We start from the raw sequence: 25,709 nt of genomic DNA, 5'->3' as shown, positions 1-25,709 counted from the left end.
GAGGGAGTGGGAGCAGGGAGTCTGATGCGGGCTCCATCCCAGGACCCTAGGGTCATGGACCTGATCTTAAGGCAGCCGCTTAATGATTGAGCCACCCAGGCACCTCTAGAATTCATTCTTTAGGAAGAATGGTGAATGGTGAAATACCAGGCATGAAAAAGACTGGCGAGCACTATAACCATTTGTGTCCAATTTCCTTCACGGAAGCCATATACCTTGTGATTTTTTTTTTTTTTCCCAAGCCTCACCAAGCCCCGCTCCTGGCTCCAAGTTCCTAATAAGTTTGGGTATGTGAATGCCCAGCCTAGAGCGGATTAGCAGCAACAAACTATAAGCTCTCTCTCTCTCTCTGTGGGATCTTTGTCAGAGAGAGAAACAGGTGACAAACATTAAGGGAGGTGGCAGAAAAACTACCAAATTGACTCAGTTGTAATGCTTTAGGTGGAAGAATCATGGATATATATCATAATTAATCTTTATTTTCTATTTAAGGAGGTAAGTATGGAATAGGGAAGAAGTCTAGGAAATTGGTGGGAAGCATAAGGGGAGTGTGATGCTGGGGTGCAGAGGAATAGCATCGGTGAGAAGAGGAGGAAGTAAGGGAGAAAAAGGAAGAAGAGACTCAGGAAGATATTATCCAAGAAGAGTGACGAACCAGCAATCCCTGGAAACAGAGTGGTATGAGGTCTATGTTCAGAGGTGGTTTGAAGAAGCATCTGGCTAGAACCCGGGGTTTGGAACCTTAGAGGTGGGAATAAGAGTCAGATATATCCTGTTAAGATACCTGGCCTATCTTCTATTAACAGATTTTTTTTTTTTCCCATTAAGGGGAAATGATAGAATCATAGTCGTTTGTCATGAGATCATCTTTTGTCATGGGGAGGTGAAACGAGAAACAAGAGGCAATCAAGAAGTAACAGGAGCCTGATTTAGAACAGAGGCGATGGGAAAATTCCAGTGCTAGAATCCAGATTTGGCGAGGCAAGTGAAAGCAAAGGACTCATTTGTTCATTTTCTCTTTCAGTCTTGAGATTGTTATTAACCACGTGCTGTGTCAGGCACGCTACAAGGTGCTAGGCCTATGCATAATGTAAGACATGCTACCTGGCTTTTAAGGGATGTCCAGCAGGGACGATACGTCTAAGTAAGTGAGAGCTCACGACAGCAGTGAAGGCATAATGAAATAATAAAATGGTGGCTCAAGGGACAGAGTGAGTGATTTTGTTTGGGTGGATGAGAACCAGCTCTGTAGCAGAGGGTTCCCTTGAGCTGACTATTAAATGGAGGAGGGGATCTGCAGATCAACAAGGCAGGATAGGAAATTCCAAACAGAGGGACTAGCATGCTGAGGTCAGAAAGTTGTAAGTACTTTAGCGTAGCCAAAGGGTAGAATGTGTAAAATTTTGTCAGGAAATAAAACTAGAGGAGCCAGATCTGGAAGGTTTAAGTGCCAGGTTGGAGAACTTGGCTTTCCTTTTGTAGAAGCAACTGGGGGCTGCAGAAGAATGTGAAGAAAATAATATCACTGTTTGGGGGAATCCTAGTGTTGTAAAGGGTAGCTAGGAGAGGAGGACATGCCTGAAAACCCTTTTGGGTGGTGGCTAGAAGAACAGGTGCAACACGTAACTGCGGTCTAATTTGGTCGCAGTGGTGGGATGGATGGAGGGTGGAGGACACACAAGCAGCGTGTTCCGGGGGTGGGGGATCGGTGGGAACTTGGTGACTGGGTGTGGAAAATGAGGCAGAGAGTGGGAAAGAAACAGGCTTCTCTGGTTCTAGTTATAGGGTGCTGGGAGTCTAGAAGTACCATTAGGAAGTGCTATAATAGGATCACTTAGAAGGAAATAATGACATGGTTTTTGAATGTAAGTGTGAGTCACATATATGGGAACTGGGACAGTTATCTAATAACTGTTGGGAGAAAAGTAAAGGTAGATCTGTACTCATATTACATACTGACCAGAACAATGTGATAATCATTTTATTAAAAACTATCAAATAAAGAAAATACAGCAATCTTTATCATCTTGTTATGGAGGACTAGAATAGTGGAAGAATTTTTAAAGGAACAAATGAATGTATTTAACTACATGAAAATGGACAACTTTTTTATGTCAATGGACATGCAGGCATATAGGATGCCTAGGGGAAAATTATAATCAAAGACTTTTTTTTAATCAGCCAAAGAGCAAATTATAATCAAAGTCTTTCTTTTAATCAGCCAAAGAGGTTTTATAACTAATACGTTAACCTCTTGTCAAGAAAAACACTATAATTTAATAGAAATAGAAGTGAGCCAGCGATATAGAGGTGCTCAGAAGAGAAATAAGTATAATAATCATAGAAAGTTAGTCAAAGAGGTGCAACTAAAGGAAAAATTAGATATTATACTTGTATTTTAAATGGTCAGATTTATAAATATTAAAAAGAATAAAAATAACCTCAATTAGAGCAGTTTGGGAGAACTTAGCATGCTTACACATTTCTGGTAGGAATCAAAATTTTATTCACCATTTCAGAGGGCAGTTAGTGAATGGCAGGGAAGTAAAGCAAGAAGCTGGAACTGAGAAGTGATCATGAGATTTGGCAGTTAGACACTTCTGGCCACAACAAAACCAGTCTCAGGCTGATGGAGATGGAAGCCCTTTGGGTAAAGAATTGAAGTTCGCACTGATTGTGGTCTTACATTTCAGATATACTGGAGGTGAAAGGAAGGCGGGAGAAAGGGTAATAAGTGTAGACCAGTCTTTGCTTTCATTTTTATTTTTATTATTTTTTTAAAGATTTTATTTATTTATTTGACACAGAGAGTGAGAGATCACAAGTAGGCAGAGAGGCAGACAGAGAGAGAGGAGGAAGCAGGCTTCTGGCTGAGCAGAGAGCCTGTTGCAGGACTCCATCCCAGGACCCAGGGATCACAACCTGAGCTGAAGGCAGAGGCTTTAACCCACAAAGCCACCCAGGCACCCCTGTTCTCATTTTAAAGCTGTCAAGACATGAGCTTTATGTGGAGGGAAAAGAGAGGTTGAAGAAAGATAAGAAACATGACATAGGCTGCCAAAAGGTATGAGACAGCCCAAGTCCAGGGAGAGAGGGATGGGGAATTCGGTTTCAGACGGGGAATTGAGAGATCCGTTGCAAGAAGGAATTAAGGATGTATATAAATAAAATAAACTTGCACATGTGTGGTTGAAAAGAGTCATTTTGTTAAAGGGGTTGGGGGGAGTGCTATGACCTCTGATAGTTTCAATTCCTCCCGGAATTCAAGATTTCCCCCTTTCCCATATGGCATGATTTCTCAAAAGAATTGTCTGTGCTCTAATTCCCGTCTTCCAATTCTCTCTTGAACTCTTCCAGGAAGCTTTTGCTCTCATTCCACCAAAACTCTGTATCAAGGTCACTGGCGAATTTCATGTTGCTAAATCCAAGGCTTATTTCTCAGTCTTAATCTTATTTTACTTGCCTGCAGGATTTAACACAGTCAGTTCTTCCCACTTCCTTGAAACACTTTATTTGGTTTCTGCTCAGTGTCCTCCTAATTTTGTTCCTACCCCAGTGTCCACTCCGCCTCAGCTTGGTCCCTTCTTATCTCACAGATTTTATAATGTTGGACTCTCTCAAGGCTCAGTCCCCTGGCCTCTCTTCTGCTTACTCATCCACTCTCCTTTGGTGATCTTTTCCAGTCTATACGCTTTTCCTTTCTACACACTGATGCTTCCTAAATTTATATGACCTGCTCAGTCCTCTCCCTTGAGCTGGGCTTGTATAGTTAGCTGCCTGCTCAGGGTCTCTACTTGGAGATCTGATGGTCATTTCAACCTTAAGATGTCCATGCTTGAGCCGAGCCATGTAACCTCCTCTCTGATACACTTCTGCATCTCAGTTATGTTAATTCTGTTTTTCCAGTTTAGACCAAAAACCTTGGGATCATCCAGGACTTTTTCCCCCCACCATCAGCCCATGCACACATTTTGATCATCAGCAGATCATATTGGTCTGTCTTCAAAATACATCCAGAACTGAGACTTCTCTCTTGAGCTCAGACATGTCCACCTGGTTCTTTCAACCGCCTCTCTCACTTAGACTATTTCAGTAGGTTCCTCAGTGCTTGTAGCTTTGGCCCCTTCACCGTGTTCTCAGCACAACAGCCCACAGTGATCCTGCTAAGGTACTTACTCAGAGTAAAAAAAGCCAGAGTTCTGTAAGCCCTGCAAGATTTAGGTAGCCCCAGTTACCGCTCTGACCTGTTTTCTTCTCTCTGCTTTGTTCATTTCTTCCACCCTGGCCTCTTCACTGTTCAGTGAACACACCAGGCACATTCCCTCCTCCGGGCCTTTATACTTATTATTGCACTTGTCTGGAACAGACATTTTTATACCAGGTACCTGTGTGGCTTTCTAGTCACTTTTTGGTTTTAAGTGAAGTGTCCCTTGATAATGAGCCTTTTTCTGATCACCTTACTTACTTAAAAAGCTTCCCTTCTCCGCGTACTGCTTTCCCTGTCTTACTTTCTTTTTCTTTCCAGCCATGTAATGTTTTTAGCTTCACAGTAATCCTGTATATAAGCAAGAAACCATTGTTACTTTACACACAAGGAAATTGAGATTTATAGACGTTTAAGCGCTGTGCACATCACGATATCGCATTGTTAGTGAAATAGGGGCAGGGCCAGATTTTGAACCCAGGTCTCAAACTCTACGAACTCTTAACTCCAGGGGCTCTTTTGATGCTTTTCACTCCCATGGGTAATTGAGAGTTAGGAATTGTAATCATTGAAATTCGAGATTTTTGAAAAGACCTTAAAATTAAGAACTTAACAGTCACTTGGAAACAAATGTTTTCTGTATGTCCTGTGCAAGAAGTTAAAGAATGTTTTCATCCTTTAGAAGAAACATAATTTAATTTATTAAGATGAGAGTCCTTGCCTTTGAGTGTAATAGAAAGAAGCATTTAAATAATAGCCAGCTGGTAAACATCCCCAGTAAAACCGAACCAATGAAAGCTGTAGTTCCCTCCCGCCATTCACCCTGCATCTTCTAGGTATGTGCAATACTTTGGAATTTGTGACACTCTCTACGATGATAGAAATTGCCCCAGCTTAGCTGGCTGGTAAGGATTGCTGCTGGGAAGAGCCCACGTGCTGCCGGAACCTGTCTTTCCTGGAATAAAGTTCTTTCCAGAGATGGTCTTTAATTATTGGCAGAGTTTTGTCTGGATACTTAACTGTCTAGACATGTTTAACATTCCATATGGTATGTTTCTTTTTCAAAATAGTTTTATATCAATTCTATTTTTAAATTAAGGTAACATAATACAGTATGATTTTTAAAATACAGCTTTAGTATCACTATCTGAACCTATAAGACTTGGGGAGGTAATTCAGTTTGGTTTTGGCCTTTATCTTTTTGCATTTAAAATAGTTTTTCCTCATAGCATATTGGTTCAAAATTGGAAGACGTAGTGGTAGAAGGACATTTCAGATTCGTTACTTCTCTGCTCACCACAGTTTAACCTCCACTTCGTAGAAATTTAAGATCTTGAAGTTATCGAAAACAATAACAAATTTTGGGACTGACAGGTAAATATGACATATCACTGAGCATTTTATTAGATATAAAAAGACAGAATCATAAGAGTTTTAGAGCTACATTTAACTTCATGTATGTATGTGTGTGTGTGAGAGAGAGAGAGAGCGCGAGCGAGAGATCAGTTAGAATCTAGACAAAGCTGATAGTTTATACACAGGAAGCCAAGGCATCAGAATATATATGATATACTAGCACATAGTAGACATTGGATAAACATTTGGTGAATGAAAGAATTAATTGCATTGTGACCTAGTTACCCAGCTGGCATAGAGCTTAGAGCCTAAGTTTCATTGCTTCTAGCATTTTTTGCTTAGCTTACTAATTTTCTAGATTATTAAATAGGGTACATGTTACTACAAGTAGTATCTTGAGAATTTCAAAATGGCTTTTCAACATCATGAGGAGGGATAGACAAATATTGAAGTGTGCTGAATTACAGTTTTATGTAGAAAAATGAGAGAAGTGTATGTGTGGAATTGTTGAAAACTGCTCTTTTGTAGTTTTCTTAGTGACATGCAATAGGAAGTACGTTTTGATTAAGAATAGAATTTATTTGGGGCGCCTGGGTACCTCAGTAGGTTAAGTATCTGCCTTCAGCTCAGGTCATGATCCCACGGTTGTAGGATCTAGCCCCGTATCAGGCTATGTGCTTCTCCCGCTCCTGCTCCCCTTGCTTGTGTGCTCGCGCTCTCTCTCTGTCAAATAAATAAAATCTTAAAAAAAAAAAAATCCATTTAAGACTGTCATCTAGCATGCTAAGTATTTCTATACAGCTAAATATCCAGACATGCATCTTCCAGAAGGAAAAAAACTCTGTGGAGAGAGCTTTATTCCAGGAAAGCCCGACTCCTCCAGTGCAGGCTCATCTCAGCATTTGACCTTTTTCAGTCTCTTTTTTAACAGTAGTGTTAGTTATTAACTGGTACTTCTTGTGAAAAAAGCATATCAGATACCTTTAGTGCTGTGTACCAGCTATCCTCAAAGTATGACCCAGGGTCCCTTATTCTCTTCTGTTGGGTCCGCAAGGTCAACACTGTTTTCCCACTAATGCTAAGACGTTATCTGCCTCTCACTGTCATTCTCTCATGAGTGCCCAGATTTGTTTCCAGAGGATACATGTGACCTCACCACAGATTGAAAACGTACAGATTTGAGGCTCCAGGTTTGTAAAGATATAAAACAATGGCCTCTCTTCTCACTATATTTCTTATTATGGAAAAAGAAATGTTATTTTTTTCCCATAAAAAACTTTTTCATAAAAATCCTGCTGTGTAATGGGTTTATTGTTTTATTAACAAATGAATATTTAACAATCCCATTGTCACTTCAGAAACGTTCTCTAAATGGCATAGTGTAGTAAGGAGCCTTTTAGGATTGGCTTTTTTCACTCAGCATAATTCTCTGGAGATTCGTCCAGGTTGTGTGCAGCAATAATTCATTCTTTTTTATTGCTGAGTACTATTTTACAGTACAGATGTTCCCTGGTTTGTTTACCCACTCACCCACTAAAGGTTGTCTGGGTAATTTCTAGTTTGGGGCCATTGCAAATAAAGCTGTAGATATATGTGAGACTTTCACTTCTCTGGAATAAATATCCAGGAGCACAGTAGCTGAATTGTATGGTAGTAGCATGCTAGTTTTTTAAGGAACTGTCACAGTTATCCCAAGTGGATACAGGGATCCTTAGGTGTAAAAGTTTGACACCCATTGCTTTATACAAAGGCATTATCAAAGCTGATGTGTCACATAGACAGTAAGAGAGTTTTCTTGTATTGATATCAGGTTAAAAAAAAAATTCAAAATTCTCAGACTTTTGATGACTAAAAGAAGTTATATCTTATTCTTTGTAATGATAGAGCAGGGTCCAGTATATCGACTGCTTGGCAGTGCCATAAATTGCAAGGTCTTCTCCTATATGTTTATAAAGTGATATTTTTTCACTTTTTTTTCATTTTCATTTTATTTCTTTTTTTTTCTTTCATTTCAGCACTCTTAACATTTCAGACCCAAGTATGAGCCTGAGAACAAAAAAATTTTTAGTGTGTAATATGTGCCAAGAATGGTGAATACAGACAATAAAGAAGATGCTATCTTCACCCTCAAAGAGCTGAGAAGACAGATTAGCAAGAAGGCAAATGTAGTAATTGTTGAAATGAAGGTATGTGTAAGAGCAGCAAGGGCAAGAGGGAAGGGAGATGTACTCAGGAGTAGGAGTGGGGCTGGTGGGTTCTGCAGAGCAAGTAGAGTTTGAGAAGGAATCTGCCAGGAGGACACTTGAGGAGAGAGTAGCCCGAGACGCTTGAACTTGATGAGTCAAAGGAGCCCTAGGGATTTCCCATCTAACCGTATTTTGGTGGGAATCTTTAGCTCATGGCCTCTTTTTTTCTGGGCTGTATCTCCAAAGTTAAGGACAGTGAGGACTCTTTCTTTCTGAATTAAAAATAATGGACAGAGGCACCTGGATGGCACAGTTGGTTAAGCATCTGACTTGATTTTGGCTCAGGTCGTGATCTCAGGGGCTGAGATTGAGCCTGTAGTCAGGCTCCACACTCAGTGGGGCTGGTAGGTTCTACAGAGTAAGTAGAGTTTAAATAGGAACTCTCTCTCCCTCTCACCCTCCCCCTGCTTTCTCTCTCTCATGCATGCTCTCTCTCAAGTAAATAAATAAATCTTAAAAAAAAAAAAAATAACCTCAAGAGAAATGATCTGAATAACATGTAGTTTTGGAGTTTACAAATTAACTATGAAAAACCATAGCTCTTCCTGAGAGTCTCTGATGCACCAGGGTGTTCTTGTCTCATAAACCAGGAGGGGCAAGCCTCTTATTCCTAACTAGAGTTAGGTAGGAAACAATGTCTTCTTACTTCCTTTCCAGTGTACTGGAGATTTTTCAAGATATTATTTAAAATATATTGTAAGAGGCACCTGGGTGGCTCAGATGATTAAGCATCTGCCTTGGGCTCAGGTCATGATCTCTGGTCCTGGGATCCAGCCCTGCGGAGGGCTTCCTGCTCAGCACAGAGTCTGCCCTTCCTTCTCCCTCTGCCTCTGCTCCTGCTATGTTGCTTGCTAGCCTGCTTCTCTTTCGCTTTCTCTTTTTCTCTCATGTGAATAAATAAAATCTTTAAAATAATAATAATAATAATAAAATGTGTTGTTATATTCTTAGCCAACTTAATAACTTCCATCTCTTTACTCTTCTTGGGATATTAGCTAAACATACAATGTAGTTCGTGAAGATACATATCATACATATGTATACATATCTTTATATTATGACAAATATTTAGGACTTGCTTAATTTGCATTTTGATATTTCAGATTGTGCTCATAGACTATCTGAACTCAAAATTATATCTAAACATGGGCATATCCTCCTATAACCATAGATGTACTTATGGCCACCTAAATGTAGTTAAGAGCGCACAAGTAAATTGTCATCTCTGTGGCCACGCAGCATTCACTGAACTGCTCTTCTGTGGGAGGTCCAGCTCTTAAGGAGCTCAGTTTAGTGTGAGAAGTAGTATTAGGTGTTGCAATTAGACTTGCACACTAAGAAGGAATGACAGAATCTGCCTGGGTTGGGAGTAGAGGGAAGGGATTAGGGGTTGGAAAGACAGGATCAGGCTGCCCTTAGTCCTTACAAAATTCATACAACCAAGGCTTCATGAAATACCTCTCCTCTTTCTTATAATTACTTAATTTGCTCTTGGGTTATTTTGAAGCAAGAAAGAACTAGATTTATCACCCTTATCTCTTACCAAGTAATTATAAGTTGTTTGGCATTTCACAAATCATAACATCTGTCTGAACTTCTGTTTATCTTTAATAATGATAATAATAGCTAATACTTACACAGCACCTACGATGTGCTAGGCACTATTATATACTCTCATTTATTATTTAATATGTTTTTTCTTTATGTCAACCCTTTGAAATAGGCACCGTGGTTACCCCCATTTTACATTTTACACACGAGGAGGAAACAGAGACATTTAGAAAGGTCACAGAACTCCTTCAGTGGCAGAGCGAAGGTTCGAACCCTCCCAGACTTCCTCCAGAGTATGTGTTCTTCGGTACTTGCGCTGCACAGCCTGGCAGCTCTTCAGTCAGTACGCACGAGCACGTGCTAGTGAGCTACACAGTGTGATTTTTCACTTCATGTTTGTGTCATGGTAACAGAGGTATCTCGGGGGTGGAAGATAATGCAGTTGTTATTTGGTATTTTAACTGGGAACATGTTATTTTTCCTCATGAAAAGATTTTGTGATAAAGAACTCAAAGTTATTTAGAGATTTAAAAAATAGCTAAAACATAATAGTCAAGAGAAATGCTTTCTTAGTCATTATGTGGGAGGCTTGAATTGCAGTATGTTTTCTTGAGGAAAAGAAAAATTAGAATAAACACTATCACAAAGAAAGAAGAGCAAAGGATATGTGAGTTTTCTTGCTGACTGGAATTAGAGTCTGTAGACATTCTGTATTAAAATACTTTGTCTGGGATAAATGCTGTTTCTCTCCTTAATCTCACATGCCTTGCACTGAAGTCTGAAAAGTTATGATGCCCAGAGGGTAAAGAACAAAGCTTGTGAGTTACATTTGCTCTCTTAATGTTGGTACAATAGGAGTTTAGATCACAGGCTGCTCTTGTTATTTTATTAAGTCATTTTTCAAAACAGTGTCTCGAAGGTCAGCCATCCCATTTGAATCCTGGCCACCTGCTCACAAGTCATGGCACCTCTTGTTAACTTTGTTAAAATGTTAATATTGTTTTTCTAATAAATACTCTGGATAAACAAAGTGATAAATATGGATGTGTGATGGGAAGAGAATTTTCTCATTGAAACATCCGTTGGGAGCAATGACTTGGTGTCTGCCCCTTCCGCTCTTGTGGCTGGCAGGCCCCGGTTTGATGATTCCCGCAGCCTGAAGGTTTTGTGCCTCGGATATTTTGACCTGCTGCCAGGTGCTCTGAAGCCCTTGAGGCTCCACAGAGGGGCCCTTGTCTGGTTCCATCTGGCTGACGCCCTGTCACACAACACAGCAGTGCGTGCTTTTCCCCTTTTAAAAGTATTTCCGACTATAAAGCGCCTGGGTGGCTCAGTGGGTTAAGCCGCTGCCTTTGGCTCAGGTCATGATCCCAGGGTCCTGGGATCGAGCCCCGCATCAGGCTCTCTGCTCAGCAGGGAGCCCGCTTCCCTCTCTCTCTCTCTGCCTGCCTCTCCATCTACTTGTGATTTCTCTCTGTCAAATAAATAAATAAAATCTTTAAAAAAAAAAAAAAAGAAAGTATTTCCGACTATAAAGCCAAACTTGAGTTAGATGACGAGTTCTCTTCAACTTTCTCTGTATTCACATAACAGCCTCCTGTGCAGGGCTTTCATGGAGTACGCTGAATTTTAAATATTGGGTTTTCTTAATTGTCCTCTCCCTACCTCTCCTGTCTCCTTATTCAATGTAGAGTCATACTAGAGACTGTAAATATTTACTGAAGGGTGACTATAGACAGCTGCTGCCTCTGGAGTTGATTTTTAAGCCCTGGTGCTGCTGGGGAACCTGAGCGCAGCATTCCTTGCTAGAGGTGCACTGACCTGGGGGCGGGGGGTGCTGCTTTGAGGGCCTTCTGTAGTCGGACAGGAGACAGACACACACGCACACAGAAACTGCTGTTTTGAGTAAGCAAGAACAGATCAAAGTGTTGAATAATACGAGGTGGAATTATAATTTATAACACATTGTACCAATTTAATTGAATGACAGTGGGCTTTTTCCCTAATGCTATAAAGTAGTACTGCACTTTACAGAGTTTGCACAGATGTTATCTATATATGCTATGTAGTTTATCTTTCTATAATCTGGGCTACATAGAGAATATTTAAATCATACATATTTTGAAATCCATTTTTTCCAAACATAGTACAGGGCGAAGGTCATTTTTTTAAATAGACACTGAATTATCCTTGAGGCAACATTTCAAAGACACAGTCTTTGGTATGGCAATGTAAATGCATAAAATGAGAAGCAAAGAACCATGATTGGGATGACAGATGCAAGTGTATTGCATAATATACCTCAAATTGCATTATTAGCATGCTATGTAGATTAATTGGCTCTAAAAACTACCGTTGAGCAGCGAAGTGTTGGAGGATTTCAGTCTGTAAAACGGATTGATTCTCTTATGTCACACCATATGCAGCATCTTTGCTTTTAATCACAAGTTCTTCTTTCACCAAGAACTTGGCAATGTTGTAGCCAAGTTGTAGCAAGTTAAGCTTTGCAAGCTTAACCAGCTAGCAAATTAATTAATTTGTTAGGATTTTATGACTAATTTTTCACTTGATCTAAATTTTATTTTATTTTTTAACCTAAAAAAGAAGTTAACTAAGTAATATGATATCGATGACTTTTAGCCCCTCTTGACTGATGCTAATTACAGTTGTGGTTTGTTTTGTTTATCTAGAAAAACCTTGATTTTAGTCAGATACATCATTGCTCATCAAAGGAAACCATACGTGAAGTGAAAGTCTAACGTGTGAAGATACAGAAACTGCTTCGGTTGATTCAAAATGGGAACAACAAGTGATGAGATGGTGTCTGTGGAGCAGACCTCCTCCTCCTCCTCCTTCAACCCTCTGTGTTTTGAATGTGGCCAGCAGCACTGGACAAGAGAGAACCATTTATACAATTACCAGAATGAAGTAGATGACGACCTGGTCTGCCATATTTGCCTTCAGCCTCTGTTGCAGCCACTAGACACCCCCTGTGGACACACGTTCTGCTGCAAGTGCCTCAGAAACTTCTTACAGGAGAAGGACTTTTGTCCACTGGACCGGAAAAGACTCCACTTTAAGTTGTGTAAGAAGTCCAGTATTCTAGTTCATAAGCTTCTGGACAAATTATTAGTGTTATGTCCATTTTCTTCAGTGTGCCAAGATGTCATGCAACGCTGTGATCTGGAGGCACATCTCAAAAACAGGTAAGCACAAAATATAAAGGGAAGAGAAGTCAAGTCTAGGGTTTATAAAAAGGTTGGTCCAACCAAAACTTCCTGAAGAGTACCAAGACATCAGTAAGTAAATGGACAAATCAGATACAAGAGACACACAAATAAGTTCTGTGGAACAACATTTTTACATGACAATTTATCAAAAACATAGATACAGAAACTACAGTGAAGAAGTACCTACTAATATTTTTGCTGGTATAACATGAAGAGATTACATTCATGTGGGCAGCAGGGTGTAGTGATAGACTTTTTTCCAAGGCAGTTTAGCAGTTTGTTTCAAAAAGTGAATGTGAGTATCCTTTGATGTAGCTTATTATCCTAAGGAAATAATCCAAATGAAGGAAAAATTATGTATAAAGATGTGTTCACTGCAGCATTGTGCATAGTTCAAGAAATCGGAGTTGATCTAATTAACAGTAGGGAAGGGTTAAAACTACCATAGTACATCAACTCCATGGGATATTATGCAGACAGCACAAACAGTAATTTGGTTGCAACATGGAAATGAGGGTACATTATTTTATTTGCTAGGATCTTATAAGAAATCTGTGTTCAAGGACTAGACTGAATAAGAGCTAGGGGTTGGAAAATTTAAAGCATTCAATGGGGATTTTGATTCTAATAAAGCTTTTTCTTAAAAGCTTAAGTAATTTATTGAGCCAATTAGTGAGTTTCATAATTTGACATTAGTGAAAGACTTGGATTTTAGAATTATTTATACCCTTAGGAAAGGTTAAAATATATCTCTATGCCTTATGTATGAAGAATCCCATAATATGACAGAAATAAATGTATTGATTTCTGGATTTCAGAGTTCAGCCACTTGCGCGATAGAAAGCTAGGATTGCTGTGAAAAAGTCACAGTACACTATATGGGGTATCATAGAATTGATGGAGATTATCTAACTTCATCCCCTCCTTTTAGAAATCAGGAAACTGAATCACAAAGATTTAGAGCTAGTTTATGGTATAGTTAGGCCTAAACTTCTAATACTCTTATTTATAATTCTGATATACTGTGCTGACTTGACCACAGGTCCAATCATGTTCCTTACGACTACGTGGTAGTAAGTTTCCTGTAGACATGTGTGTATATATATATATATATTCCTAAATATCAGTGTTATAAAATGAGGATACTCATTAGAAATAGTTAAGATATATGAGAAAGAACAAGATGTTTTTACCGTGTCAGAAACATGAAGATTTATAGAAAAATTGTTTAGATCTAAGCTGTATTATCTAGTAAGAGCTAAGAAAAAGTGTAGGGTAGATACAGAGACTTGTGAAAGTGCTTATGGCCTTAGGTTTCCTTGTGTCCTCAGTCACCAGCAGGTGTAGGATCTGAGCACGACAGCAGAGACCTTGTACAAATCGACACCAGACTTTTGAATGTGGTATTCGGGGTAGGTTCTGCTTACCGAGGTTGAGAAATATCTTGAGCTTCCCTTATTTCTCTCAGTTGGACTATTCCTTTTAGGGAATGGTTTTCTTTAACTCTTTTACGAATATCAGTTAGAGGATGTTACAAGAACTGAACAAAGTCTCAGTTCAGTTACCAATTATTTTGAGAGCAGTGAGGTAAACATTGCATGAATTTTTAGGAATATTCACTTAACTAATATGCCTATAAGAATTTAATGTGTAATTGACTTATCATTAGTATTTTGGATCAAGCAGTTTATCTTGGTGATGTAAAAACTTGGGAACAGCACACTGTCCTTTCATTTGCAGATTGGTAAAGGTTAAGCATTCATGTCCAGTTGCAAGTTGCATTTTCCAAGTAAGCTTGTTAATATTTGAGCTACTCGTTTAGTCATTTCCAAAGCTTCTCAGGCCTATATAGTGAATGATACATTGAAAAAGGTGAATGATTTGAAAATGTGAGTGACTGGCTTGATATAAACAGCCAAGAATGATTATTGACTATGAAAAATAAAAAGGCAAATTACAAAGTGTAATTTTTCTATCTCATTGGAGTAGACATGGGTGGAAAAGCCTGACCTTTCTCTAGTTTTCAGTTAAAAATGTTGATGTTAAGTAGTCTCTGCAAGTGGAACACAAATTAGAATCTAATGCTGGCTTGTGAATTGTCTTTACTAGTCTTTGAATCCCTTTGCTAAAAACTGACATTCAGCTAACATTTCTTCATTTAAATGGTTAATCTATGTTCTAGTATCGGTTGCTGAGAACCTAGCCACCCCAAATGTAGTGACACAAAACAAGCATTTGATTCTGCTCATGGATTCTGTGAGTCAGGAATTCAGACAGGGCACAGCAGGGATGACTTGTCCCTGTTATGTGTAATCTGGGCCACAGCAGGGAAGAACTGAAAGCCAAGGACCAAAACATTTGGAAACTAGAGAATCTACTTCCAAGATGGTTTCTTCATTCACACGTCGGGCACCCCGGTGGAGAAAACCAGAGGTGCTGGCTCAGCTAGGAAAGGCTACAGGTGGCCTTTCCAGCATGGCAGCCTCAGGGTATTTAAAGTTTTTATGTGGCATTCAGTGTGGCAGAAGCTAGATGGCTTTGTATGAACTAATCTTGAAGGCACATATTACCCCTTGTGCTGTCACTCTGTTTGAAGCAGTCCACTCAGATTCAGTGGGACAGGAGACCTGGGCTTCACTTTGTGATGGGAGGAGGCCAAACATTTGCAGCCATGTTTTCCAACCAACCCAGACAGGCAACCAAGTGATACCATGAGTCACAGAATATGATTTTTCTGACTGTGGCATCTCTGCACACAGTCTCACTCATTTGAAAGAAATTGAGAAGTTTCTTATCAACTCATAGAATTTCAGGGGCGCCTGGGTGGCTCAGTTGGTTAAGCATCTGCCTTTGGTTCATGTTTGTGTTCAAACATTCTTGCCAGCATTCTTTTCTCATGTAGAATGTAAAAAGCAGATATATATATATATATATATATATATATATATATATTTGCAAATCATTTGAGAGTATGAGTATCCAGAATATATAAAGAATTTTTACAACTCAATGAAAAAGCAAGTAATCCACAATTTTAAATGGGTGAAAAATTTGAATAGATATTCCTCCAAAGAAGATTATTTAAATGGCCAATAAACATGTAAATAAATGCTCAGCATCAGTAGTTGATTTTCATAATGGGTTTTTTTTTTTTAAGTTGTAAGCATCCTGTATATATTTGGATACTAGAACCTTATTAAATATATCATTTGCAAATGCTTTCTTTTGTTCTGTTGATTGTCCTTTCACTTTCCTAGGCTCTTTGAAGGACAGATGGGTTTAATCTTATGAAGTCCAGTTTCTCTGTGTTTTCTTTGTTTGCTTATGCTTTTGGTGTCATGGCCAAGAAATCAATGCCTAATCCAAGGTCACAAAGATTTATACCTGTTTTCTTCTAAGACGTTTATGGTCTTTGATCCATTTTTAATTAATCGTGATTAGAGAACATGCTATGTATAATTCAGTCCTTTAAATTTAATTAAGGCTTTTTTTTTTTTTAATGACCTAGCACATGGTCTACCCTGGAAAATGCTCCATGTTTACTGAGGAAGAATGTGTTTTATGCTCTTGATGGGTGGAGTGTTCTATAGATGTCCCTTTGGGTCTGGTTGATTCATAGTGTTCTTAAAGTCTTTCCCTGTTCTTCTTTCCCTGTTCTTATCTGGCCATAAGGGTTCAATCCATTATTGCAGGTGTGGCATTGAAATTCTAAACTATTATTGTTGAATTCTTTATTTTTCCTTTAATTCTGTCATTTTTTCCTTTATGGACTTTGCATGTCTTTTGTTAGTTACATTTATAATTGTTATATCTTCTTGATAGATTGAACATTTTCATCACTGTAAAATGTTGGTCGGTAGAAACAGTTTTTTTTGTTGTTGTTGTTGTTTATTTATTTGGCAGACAGAGACATTACAAGTAGGCAGGGAGGCAGGCAGAGCAGGAGAGGGGAAAGCAGGCTCCCTGCTGAGCAGAAAACCTGATGCAGGGCTCAATCCCAGGACCCTGATATCATGACCTGAGCCAAAGGCAGAGGCTTAGCCCACTGAGCCACCCAGGCACCCCTAGAAACAACTTTTTGTCTTAAAGTCTCTTTTGTCTAAAATTAGTATACCTACTCAGCTGTCTTTAGGTTATTATTTGCATGGTATACCTTTTTTTCTTCTTTTATTTTTGACCTATATGTGTCTATGTATGTGTCTGTTGTAGACACACTTACAGTTGGATCTTTTATTTTTTTCATGCATTCTGCCAATCATTAACTTTTCAGTGGAGTATTTAATTTATATTTAAATATATTTATTATATTATTTATATTTATAAATTTATTTTATTCATTTATATTACTGATCAGGCAGGATTTATGTCTGCCATTTTGCTATTCTGTCATTTTTTTGTTTCTCTGTTCTTCCATTACTTCCTTCTTTTGTATTTTTATGTATTTTCTAGTATTCCCTTTTAATTCCTTCATCATTTCTGTTTACATATATATTTTTAATTGTTTTCTTGGTGGTAGCCCTGGGATTATAATTAACATCTTAATTTATAACAGTCTAGTTTAGATTAATACAAACTTAATATCCCTAGAGTACAGAAACTTAGCTCATAGATAGCTTGTTTCTTCCCCATTTTTTGTGCTGTTGTTGTTATATAAATTACATCTTTATACATTTTATACCCATCAAAACAATATAATTATTTCTTTTTGCAGTTGTCTTTTAAATCAGATAAAATAAAAAAGGAGTCATGAAACCAAAACTACTTTTTTTTCAAGATTTTATTTATTTATTTGACAGAGACAGTGAGAGAGGAAACACAAGCAGGGGGAGTGGAAGAGGGAGAAGCAGGCTTCCCGCTGAGCAGCCACATATGGGGCTGGATCTTGGGACCCTGAGATCATGACCTGAGCCTGAAGGCAGCCACTTAACAACTGAGCCACCCAGGCGCTCCCCAAAACTACTTTTATGCTTTTATGTTTGTGTAGTTACCCTTACCAGTGCTCATTTCTTCATGTGGATATGAGGTACTAAGTACCTTCCATAGCAGCCTGAAAGACTTCCTTTGGTGTTTTTTTGTAGGGCAGGTCTGATAGCAGCAAACTTTTCATCTGGGAATGTCTTCATTTCTCCTTTTTTTTTTTTTTTTAAAGATTTTATTTATCTATTTGACAGAGATCACAAGTAGAGAGAGAGAGAGAGAGAGAGGGAGGGGGAAGCGGGCTCACCGCCGAGCAGAGAGCCTGATGCGGGACTCGATCCCAGGACTCTGAGATCATGACCCGAGCCGTAGGCAGAGGCTTTAACCCACTGAGCCACTCAGGCGCCCCTCATTTCTCCTGTTTTTGAAGGATGTTTTTTCTGGTTATAGGCTTCTTGGACAGTGTTTGTTTAGCACTTTGTGTTTACCACAGCCTCCTAGCATCCATGGTTTCTGAAGAGAAATCAGTTGTCAGTCTTACTGAGGTTCAGATGTATGTGATATGAGGTATTTTTCTCTGCTGCTTTCAAGATTCATCAAATTCAGCAAGATTTTGGTTATGTCTTCAAATATTCTTTCTGCCCTCTTCTCTCTCAAAAATGACATATGCCATTTTTGTGGGATTCCAATTCTCCATATATTAATACTCTTGTTAGTATCTCAGAGGTCCTTGAGAGTGTATCCTTTTTTTTTTTTTTTTTTAAATCCTCATTGTTTTTCGTTTTGTTCCTGAGACTGGGTAATCTCAATTGACATATCTTTGAGTTTATGGATTCTTTCTTCTGCCTATTCAAATGTGTTGTGAATTCATTTTATTTATTATACTTTTAAACTCCAGGATTTCTATTTGGTTCTTTACTATAACTTATATTTTTTTATTGACATTTTTATTTGGCGAGACATCATTCATATGTTTTCCTTTAGGAATTTCCTTTAGAAATGATTTTGTCTGTTCTTTGAACATATTTGTAATACCTGATGTAAGTCATTGTCTACTAAGATCCATGTCTAGGCTTCTACAGGGATAAGGTTTCTGCTATTTTTTTCCTATATATGGGCCATACTTCCTTGTTTCTTTGCATGTGTCTTAATTTTGTACTGAATGCTAGACATTTTTAATAAGGTCTCTGAACATAGAGATTCCATCATTTTCTTTGAATAAATGCACTCCAGGTTGCTACAGAACTTTGACTAATTTCCAGAGCTCAGAAAGAGTTGGTTCTGATGATTTTTGCCAGAGTTCTCATTCCTTTATGGAAAAGAGGCTTTTCGACATTCTTTTTTTTTTTCTATTTTTGTGCATTTTTATTGGAATTCTAGTTAGTTAACATATAGTGTAACTTTAATTTCAGGTGTACCATATAGTGATTTGGCACTTCAGTACAACACCCTGTGCTTATCAGAAGTGCCCTTTTAGTACCCACCACTTATTTATTTTTTTATTTAATTTCTAATTAGTTAACATGTAGTGTAATAATTGGTTTCAGAGTACAATTTAGTGATTCATCACTTACATATAACATCCAGCACTCAACACAGCAAATGCCCTCCTTAACCCTCATCACCCATTTAACCAACCCCCCACTCACCTCTCTCCGTCAACCCTCAGTTTGTTCTCTGTCGTTAAGTCTCCTCTGTTTCATCTCCTTTTTTTTCCCTTTCCCTATGTTCCCCTATGTTTTGTTTCTTAAATCCCCTATGAGTGAAATCTTTTAATCTGACACTACTATATCTTAAATCAAGTTAGTTCAATGTAATTTTCTTCCTGAAGAGAACCAGAATAGTGGGAATACGAGCATAACCTTCAGGAGGAAAGGATAATTTGGCTCTGCTTGCTGTACGAGCCTTCTGGCTTTATTTAAGAAAGTTAAAAGACACTCCAGTATACAGAGATACCTCCATAGGGCAGTATAGCCCTCAGCCTATGGCAAGTCACAGTGTCCTTTTTAAGGGGCAGCCCCCTGTCTCAGAGCTCCCTTTCTGCCCACATTGTGTCAATACATGCCTACTCCCATCTAATTAAATGTTACATGCATTTCTTTTCTATTTGTATTCTTTTTTTCCCCCAAGGCATTCATTTAATCATGAAACAGACGTGGATACGGTAGAATCCAGAAAAAGAGTGAATCAAAACCTTTTCACTTTTAAAAAGATTTTGACAATGAGATCTTTATAAAATGTCACTACCTTCTATTTGTTATACAATAAACCTCTACTTCTAAGTAGGAGGCATAGGCCATTTACAGCAACCATCTTAATATGTAAAATAATTCTGAATTCTTTCTATAAAAATGTTTGGCGGGGCGCCTGGGTGGCTCAGTGGGTTAAAGCCTCTGCCTTCGGCTCAGGTCATGATCCCAGGGTCCTGGGATCAAGCCCCGCATAGGGCTTTCTGCTCAGTGGGGAGCCTGCTTCCTCCTCTCTCTCTGCCTGCTTCTCTGCCTACTTGATCTCCGTCTGTCAAATAAATAAATAAAATCTTTTTTAAAAATGTTTGGCTAAAATATGAAACACCTTTGCAACAAAATTGGCAATGTAGCTTAAGTAAGATTTCAGAAGTGTCCCCTGGAAAAAAAATAGGAATGTTTCCTTTTGCCAGATAAACTCTAAACAGTTCAAGTTAAGATGCCATAAATTAGACAAGGCTAGAAAGGAGCTTTGTGTTACTAGAAAAGAACAGCATGTAATGTGTACTTCTTCCATGTCAAACTGACAACCACGTAATGACAATGACTTATCATACGTAAGAAAAGTAGAATATGTTCTTCAGAAGGAAATGATATTCCGAGATAATTCTTTTAAGCAAATCTCTTATTGAAGTCTTGAATAGCTTCAGAGAACATTATCACAGAATGGGCAGAGATCATTTCTATGATGTTAAAGGATTCCTTTATTTTAGATACCCTCCGTAAATAGAAACACACAAGTATCAACACTTGTAAAACTGATCCTCTGAATGGAACCTTTTTTAATACCACACAGTTCATGGCTGCATTTTGATGCAAAGGTTTAACTCGTGCTAATCTGGACAAGCCCAGGTGGGGACTGATCTGGAGTCTTAGCAGATATTCCTGTCCCTGGGCTCCTGGGTGGGACCCAGGACACTGCTGCACACTGCTGGTGGGACCCACCTGGGTTTTCTGCTTCCTGCTGACACACTGAGTATTGTAATGGTTTCCTACAGGCCTTCCAAGTACTACACTTGAATTTCGGTTTCTTCACTTTTTTTTTGTTTTTGTTTCTTTGTTTTTGTTTTTCCCAATTGCGGATTTTATGGTCACTTCTTTTTAATGTCTTTAACTTCACTTTTTCTCATAGGGAAATCTACATCATGTTTTCACTCTCATTAAAATCAGAATCACCCTCAGATTCTTCACCGGATGCAGAGTCTAGATCAGAGCCATCTGCACTACCGCCGCTGTGGGTCTTCCTCTTTTGTATTGCAGCGTGCACTGCTGCTTTTCTTGTCCCTGAAACACCATGAAAACCCCCTTCCTCCAGAATCTTACCCAGATCTAAATAATCACGGGCTACGCAGCAGTTGGAGCTGTGGGGAGACTTAGTCATTGTTCTGTTCACTGTTGCCCCATTTTCCTTTGCTTTTATCTTGAGCTTCCTCTGCGTCCCATGGTGACAATTCAAGTTGCTTCACTGGTAAAGCCAGCTTGACTCTTAAGTCTCCCCAGCAGAGCTTTTCATCCAATGCCATCCTTTTCTAGGGGTTTCTCTTATAGTGGAATGTCTTTGTTCTGGAGACTCTTCAGTTTAGCTTTTGATGTTTCTCGTTTTAACTCCTCTGGTAGTGTTCTAGGCTTCTTAATTAAAAGTGCATTTGCAGAACCAAAACCATCACCACTGTCAGAGTCCTGAAACTATGAGTAATTGACTGTTTTTTATGCCTGGTGGGCCATAGTATGGCACCCTTCAAGACTGGAAATAGGGTAATTTTCAAAGTCTTGTTGACGGCAATGTGGTTTCAGTGCCCGCTCACAACCAGACACGGGAGCTCTGCGCCCCCTGCCACCAGCCTTCCAGTGATTACCAGCTACCCTGGTTCAACTCATTGTTAATATTTCCTGTACTAGCCTCCTGCTACATTGACCTACCTGCTTGAATGATCCAAGTTATACCCCAATGCCAGCTGTGGTTTGTGGGTTGTTGTTAAATGCTCCATTTAATAAGATGCATTGATTTTGTTGTTTGTGATTTTTGTTTGCTTTTTAATTTTCACTAAGAACTTTCTCATATTCTCTGATGGTGCTTCTGGACACCACTTTGTGGAACAAATTCACTTTGCCCTAGAAAAAGAACTCCATAAGAATGAATTTAGGTAAGGCACACCTGGTTGCCTCAGTCAATTAAGTTTTCACCTCTTGGTTTCAGCTCAGGTCCAGATCTCAGGGTCCTGGGATCAGCCCCTCATCGGGCTTCACACTCAGCACAGAAGTCTGCTAAAGATTCTCTTTCCCTCTGTCTCTGCCCCACTCTGTCTGCCCCTCCCCTGCTCTCTCTTTGCTCTCTCTCTCTCTCAAATAAATAATCTTAAAGAAAAAAAAAATGAATGAATTTAGCATGATGTAGTGGAAAGAGCAGATGTCTTTGGCATCAGCTCTGAGTTTGTTTGGATTTTGACTTTGCAACTTAATAGCTGTGGGACGTTGCCTTAGTTAAGTGTCAAGTTTCCCATCTGTAAAATAGGGATAACAGAGTGCTTGTGAGGATTCAGTGAAATGTGGTATGTAGAGGTCTTTCCACGGTGACTGGCACAGATTAGACACTCAACAAATGAGTCTTCCTTTCTCTTTTAGTTCCAAATGTTTACAGACTGGAGGAACCATGGCTTTGAGCTGTCTGTGGCCAAGAGCTTTTTTCCATGCCTGCTCTGATTTACTCATTCCCTAACTGTCTTTTAAAATAGTTCTTTTGAGGTATATTTTGCCTACCATACAACTCATCTGTTTTTAAGATGTGCAAGTCAGTGTTATTGAGGATACTCCCTGAATTCTGCAGGCATCATCACAATTGGATTTTTAGAACATTTTCAAATAGAAAGCCCGTACCCATTGCAGCCATGCCCTAGATGCCCAGGTTGTGAATGGTCTGTCCCAATCCTCATTTCCCCTCAAGCCCAGTAAGTTTTAGTGTGCAGTTTTTAATAGAAGGCATACACGGTGTGAACAGAAATGCTTGTACCGTAGTCTGGGCTTCTGCCCTCATCACCGAAGATGTTCTCTCTGAGGTTACCATGACCTTTTAACTGCCAAAGCAAAGTAATGCTTTTTGGGTCTTATCTCATTGGCCTCTTTCATGGCATTTGCACTACTGGTCATTTTTTCTTTGTTGACACTCTTGCCCACCTTGTGTAGTTTGAAGTCTTTCTCTCATCGTCTCCTCCTGGCTAGTTGTTCCATCTCTGTGTGCGCAGCTCCCCATCTGTTTAAAGGTGGGTGTGCGCAGTCCTCTGTAACCTTCCTGAGTGCTGGGTGAATGCGTTCTTCCATATTTCTCTGTGATATCGCATGAAATACCTGTATTTAGTCCCTCTTAGCAATTTGCTGTCTCATTGGGATGTAAGTATACCTGTATGGTTCTTTACCTCTCTAACAACTTCAGGTTTCCAGTTTTAAATTTATTCTTGGATAAGATAAGAGGGGCTTTACAGTTACTTAGTTTATAGGATTTTGTAGTTGTTAGCTAGGCTCTTTCCCAGCTGTGCACATTCTGCTTATGTTTCCTTCCCACTTCCTGTTCCTAGTCTGTTTCCCCATCGAAGACTGGCTGTTATGCATATGGATACCAGTGTGTGATATGCATTTGGGGAATTGAATCTTTCCCTATATTTTTAGTCTCAAGTATTTTTTTATGAACCGTTTTTTGTCACCATTTTTTTATTGAATGAAATAGTTTTAAAATGCATTTCTCATGAAATCTACTTACTTAACAAAAATCATTTATCTCAGTGATACAATTTTCCAAGTTACTTGTCAGGTCCTTGCAGGAACATTTCCTGGAGTGCGGCACAACAATGCAGAAGGAAAATCATTTGTCCTCTTTCTTAATAAAGTGATGAGGAAACCGGGAATGAGAAAAAGCTGAATAAAGAAATTCCATAGCAATCTTTTTCAAGAACTTGAAACCGACAACTTATCTTTATTTTGTGAGGGGACATTTATTACTTTTACAGCTAAGGGATAGCTTCCAGTTTTCAATAAATTTATCCTATACTTGATTTTTAATGAAATTTGAGATTTTAAAAAATACTATCATTGAATGAAGTCTGCAGCCCTAGACATAAGACCGCCACCCACCATACGCAGCCTCTTGGGCTTTTGCTCTGCTTTTCTGCAAGTGGCAGAGCCTCAGATGTATTGCTTCTCACTAATAAATGAATGTGTACCCTTGGCCCTGAGATTGGAAAGGAACAGTGTCACTCAAGGTCCAAGTCTGGATGCAGGAGCACATTGTGGAAGAAGACTGCTGTTTCCACTCCTGTTAAGGAGTTAAGCCGTCCCTGTGAAAAGGGGGTTATGCAATCAGGATCTCAGAATAGTATTTGCAGTGTACCGTCAACTGTGCTGGTGTATTTCTGGGACTAGTATATATCTGAATACAGGTTTTTATTGAAGTATTTTTTGAGACACGCACGAAGCCACAATTTGTGCCAACGCCTGTTTTAAGTTTGCTACCCAGTGTGGTAGGAACTTAGTTTGAGCAGAGGTTAAAATCAGAATTACATACCACTTGTGGATTACCTCTAGGGGAGTTTGGCATTGAAGCAGTGGCTATTCTGTTGTTGGGACACAAGCTGTCAATCATTTTTCCTTTCAAATCATCTGGGAACCCCCTAATGCTCTCTTTCTAGATGTCCTGGAGCTTCTCATCGGAGACTTGCCCTAGAAAGGAGGAAAACTGATAAAGCTCAGACAGAGATTGAGAATGAAAACGGAACTACTGTAATAGATCTTCCAGGTACTTTATCCCTCGAAACGGACTGTTCAGGGACAGGCACAGTGCCTGCTGAGCGCAGCTTGACGTCAGCGTCTCTGCCCGCGTGGCCTGAGGAGCCTGGCCTGGACAATCCTGCCTTCGAGGAGAACGCGGCCACTGACAGTATGTGCTCTTCACCTTGCTTTTGCTTTTCATCTGTTTTCAAATCAGATATTTCCTTTCTTCTCACTACTCCCTATTACTTTCCCTACATGGGGTGTTGTTGTTGTTGTTGTTGTTGTTTTCTCTTCAACAAATAATTTTACTGAGATATGCTTCACATATCACGTATTCACCCTTTAAGTGTACAAGTCTAACAGTTTGCAGTTTAGAAACAGAAAGCGAGTCTTACCTTGAGGCTTATCCTTCCTCCTCTCCCTCTTCTGCTGTAGTCCGCAAATTCACTGGTCATCAACAGGCTTCTTTTGTTTGTTTGTTTTGAAGCCTATTGCTTTTTGACTAAGAAATCCACAGCATCAAGAAGAACAAAAATAATACCTCAGCCTAAGTGCTTATTCTGGGTCAGCACTGTGCCAAGCACTTTACATATATTAACTTATTAAATGCTTGTACCAATACTGGAATTTTTTAATGATGAGGAAACTTAGAGAGTCATTGGTCAAAGTCTGAGAGCCAGGAGATGGCTGGGCATGTATCTGACTCCAAGGCCATGTGTCTGACTATTGCTGTCCTCTGGTAGCAGCCACTGATCTGTCTACATGACCCACCAGGAAACAGGCAGAAAACCTCTAGTCATAGATCTTGGGCGTATCTTAATCGTTGGCCCTTTGTCTTATTTTTAAATAGGTTTATCTCTTATGAAAATTCCAATTTTTCTACAAATCCCAGTTTTCCCAGCCATGGCTATAATACTTCTTCCATCTCCTACTGCTCAGATCAAGACCCTCCTCTTCTTGCTTAATGTGGTTACTTTGTCATCCACTACGGTGATTGTATGTCCCAGAGTTTGTCTTTTTTATTTCATATGTACTGCCTTGCACTGTTTACAGTTGTTTCATGGGTCAAACTTTCTCTGATCAATTAGGACAAGCTGATATTGTCTGTATATTTCTTTATCAGATTACTGTGTGGTCCCTAGTGATCTGATGAGTAGTAGTTATTTGTTGATTATTTACTGATCACCTTGCGAAGAGGAAG

The 25,709-nt window shown here is 39.2% G+C and overlaps 1 protein-coding gene across 5 annotated transcripts in view; it reads left to right on the top strand.

Annotated features, from left to right (window-relative positions):
• Positions 1-25,709, top strand: part of LNX2 (ligand of numb-protein X 2) — an 82,115-nt gene that overhangs the window by 34,138 nt on the left and 22,268 nt on the right. Inside the window, exons 1-3 of one of the 5 annotated variants that reach the window (XM_044249507.1) lie at positions 7,576-7,746; positions 12,048-12,563; positions 24,427-24,674. In XM_044249507.1, coding sequence (XP_044105442.1) covers positions 12,154-12,563; positions 24,427-24,674 — 658 coding nt within the window. In that variant the 5' untranslated portion in view covers positions 7,576-7,746; positions 12,048-12,153. The other 4 variants (XM_044249508.1, XM_044249509.1, XM_044249510.1 and 1 more) reach the window with 4 other exon arrangements.

The sequence above is a fragment of the Neovison vison genome, chromosome 5, assembly GCF_020171115.1.
Source record: "Neovison vison isolate M4711 chromosome 5, ASM_NN_V1, whole genome shotgun sequence".
Classification (NCBI taxonomy): domain Eukaryota; kingdom Metazoa; phylum Chordata; class Mammalia; order Carnivora; family Mustelidae; genus Neogale; species Neogale vison.
Note: the sequence above shows the minus strand (reverse complement) of the source record. Positions and strands in the feature narration are given on the sequence as shown.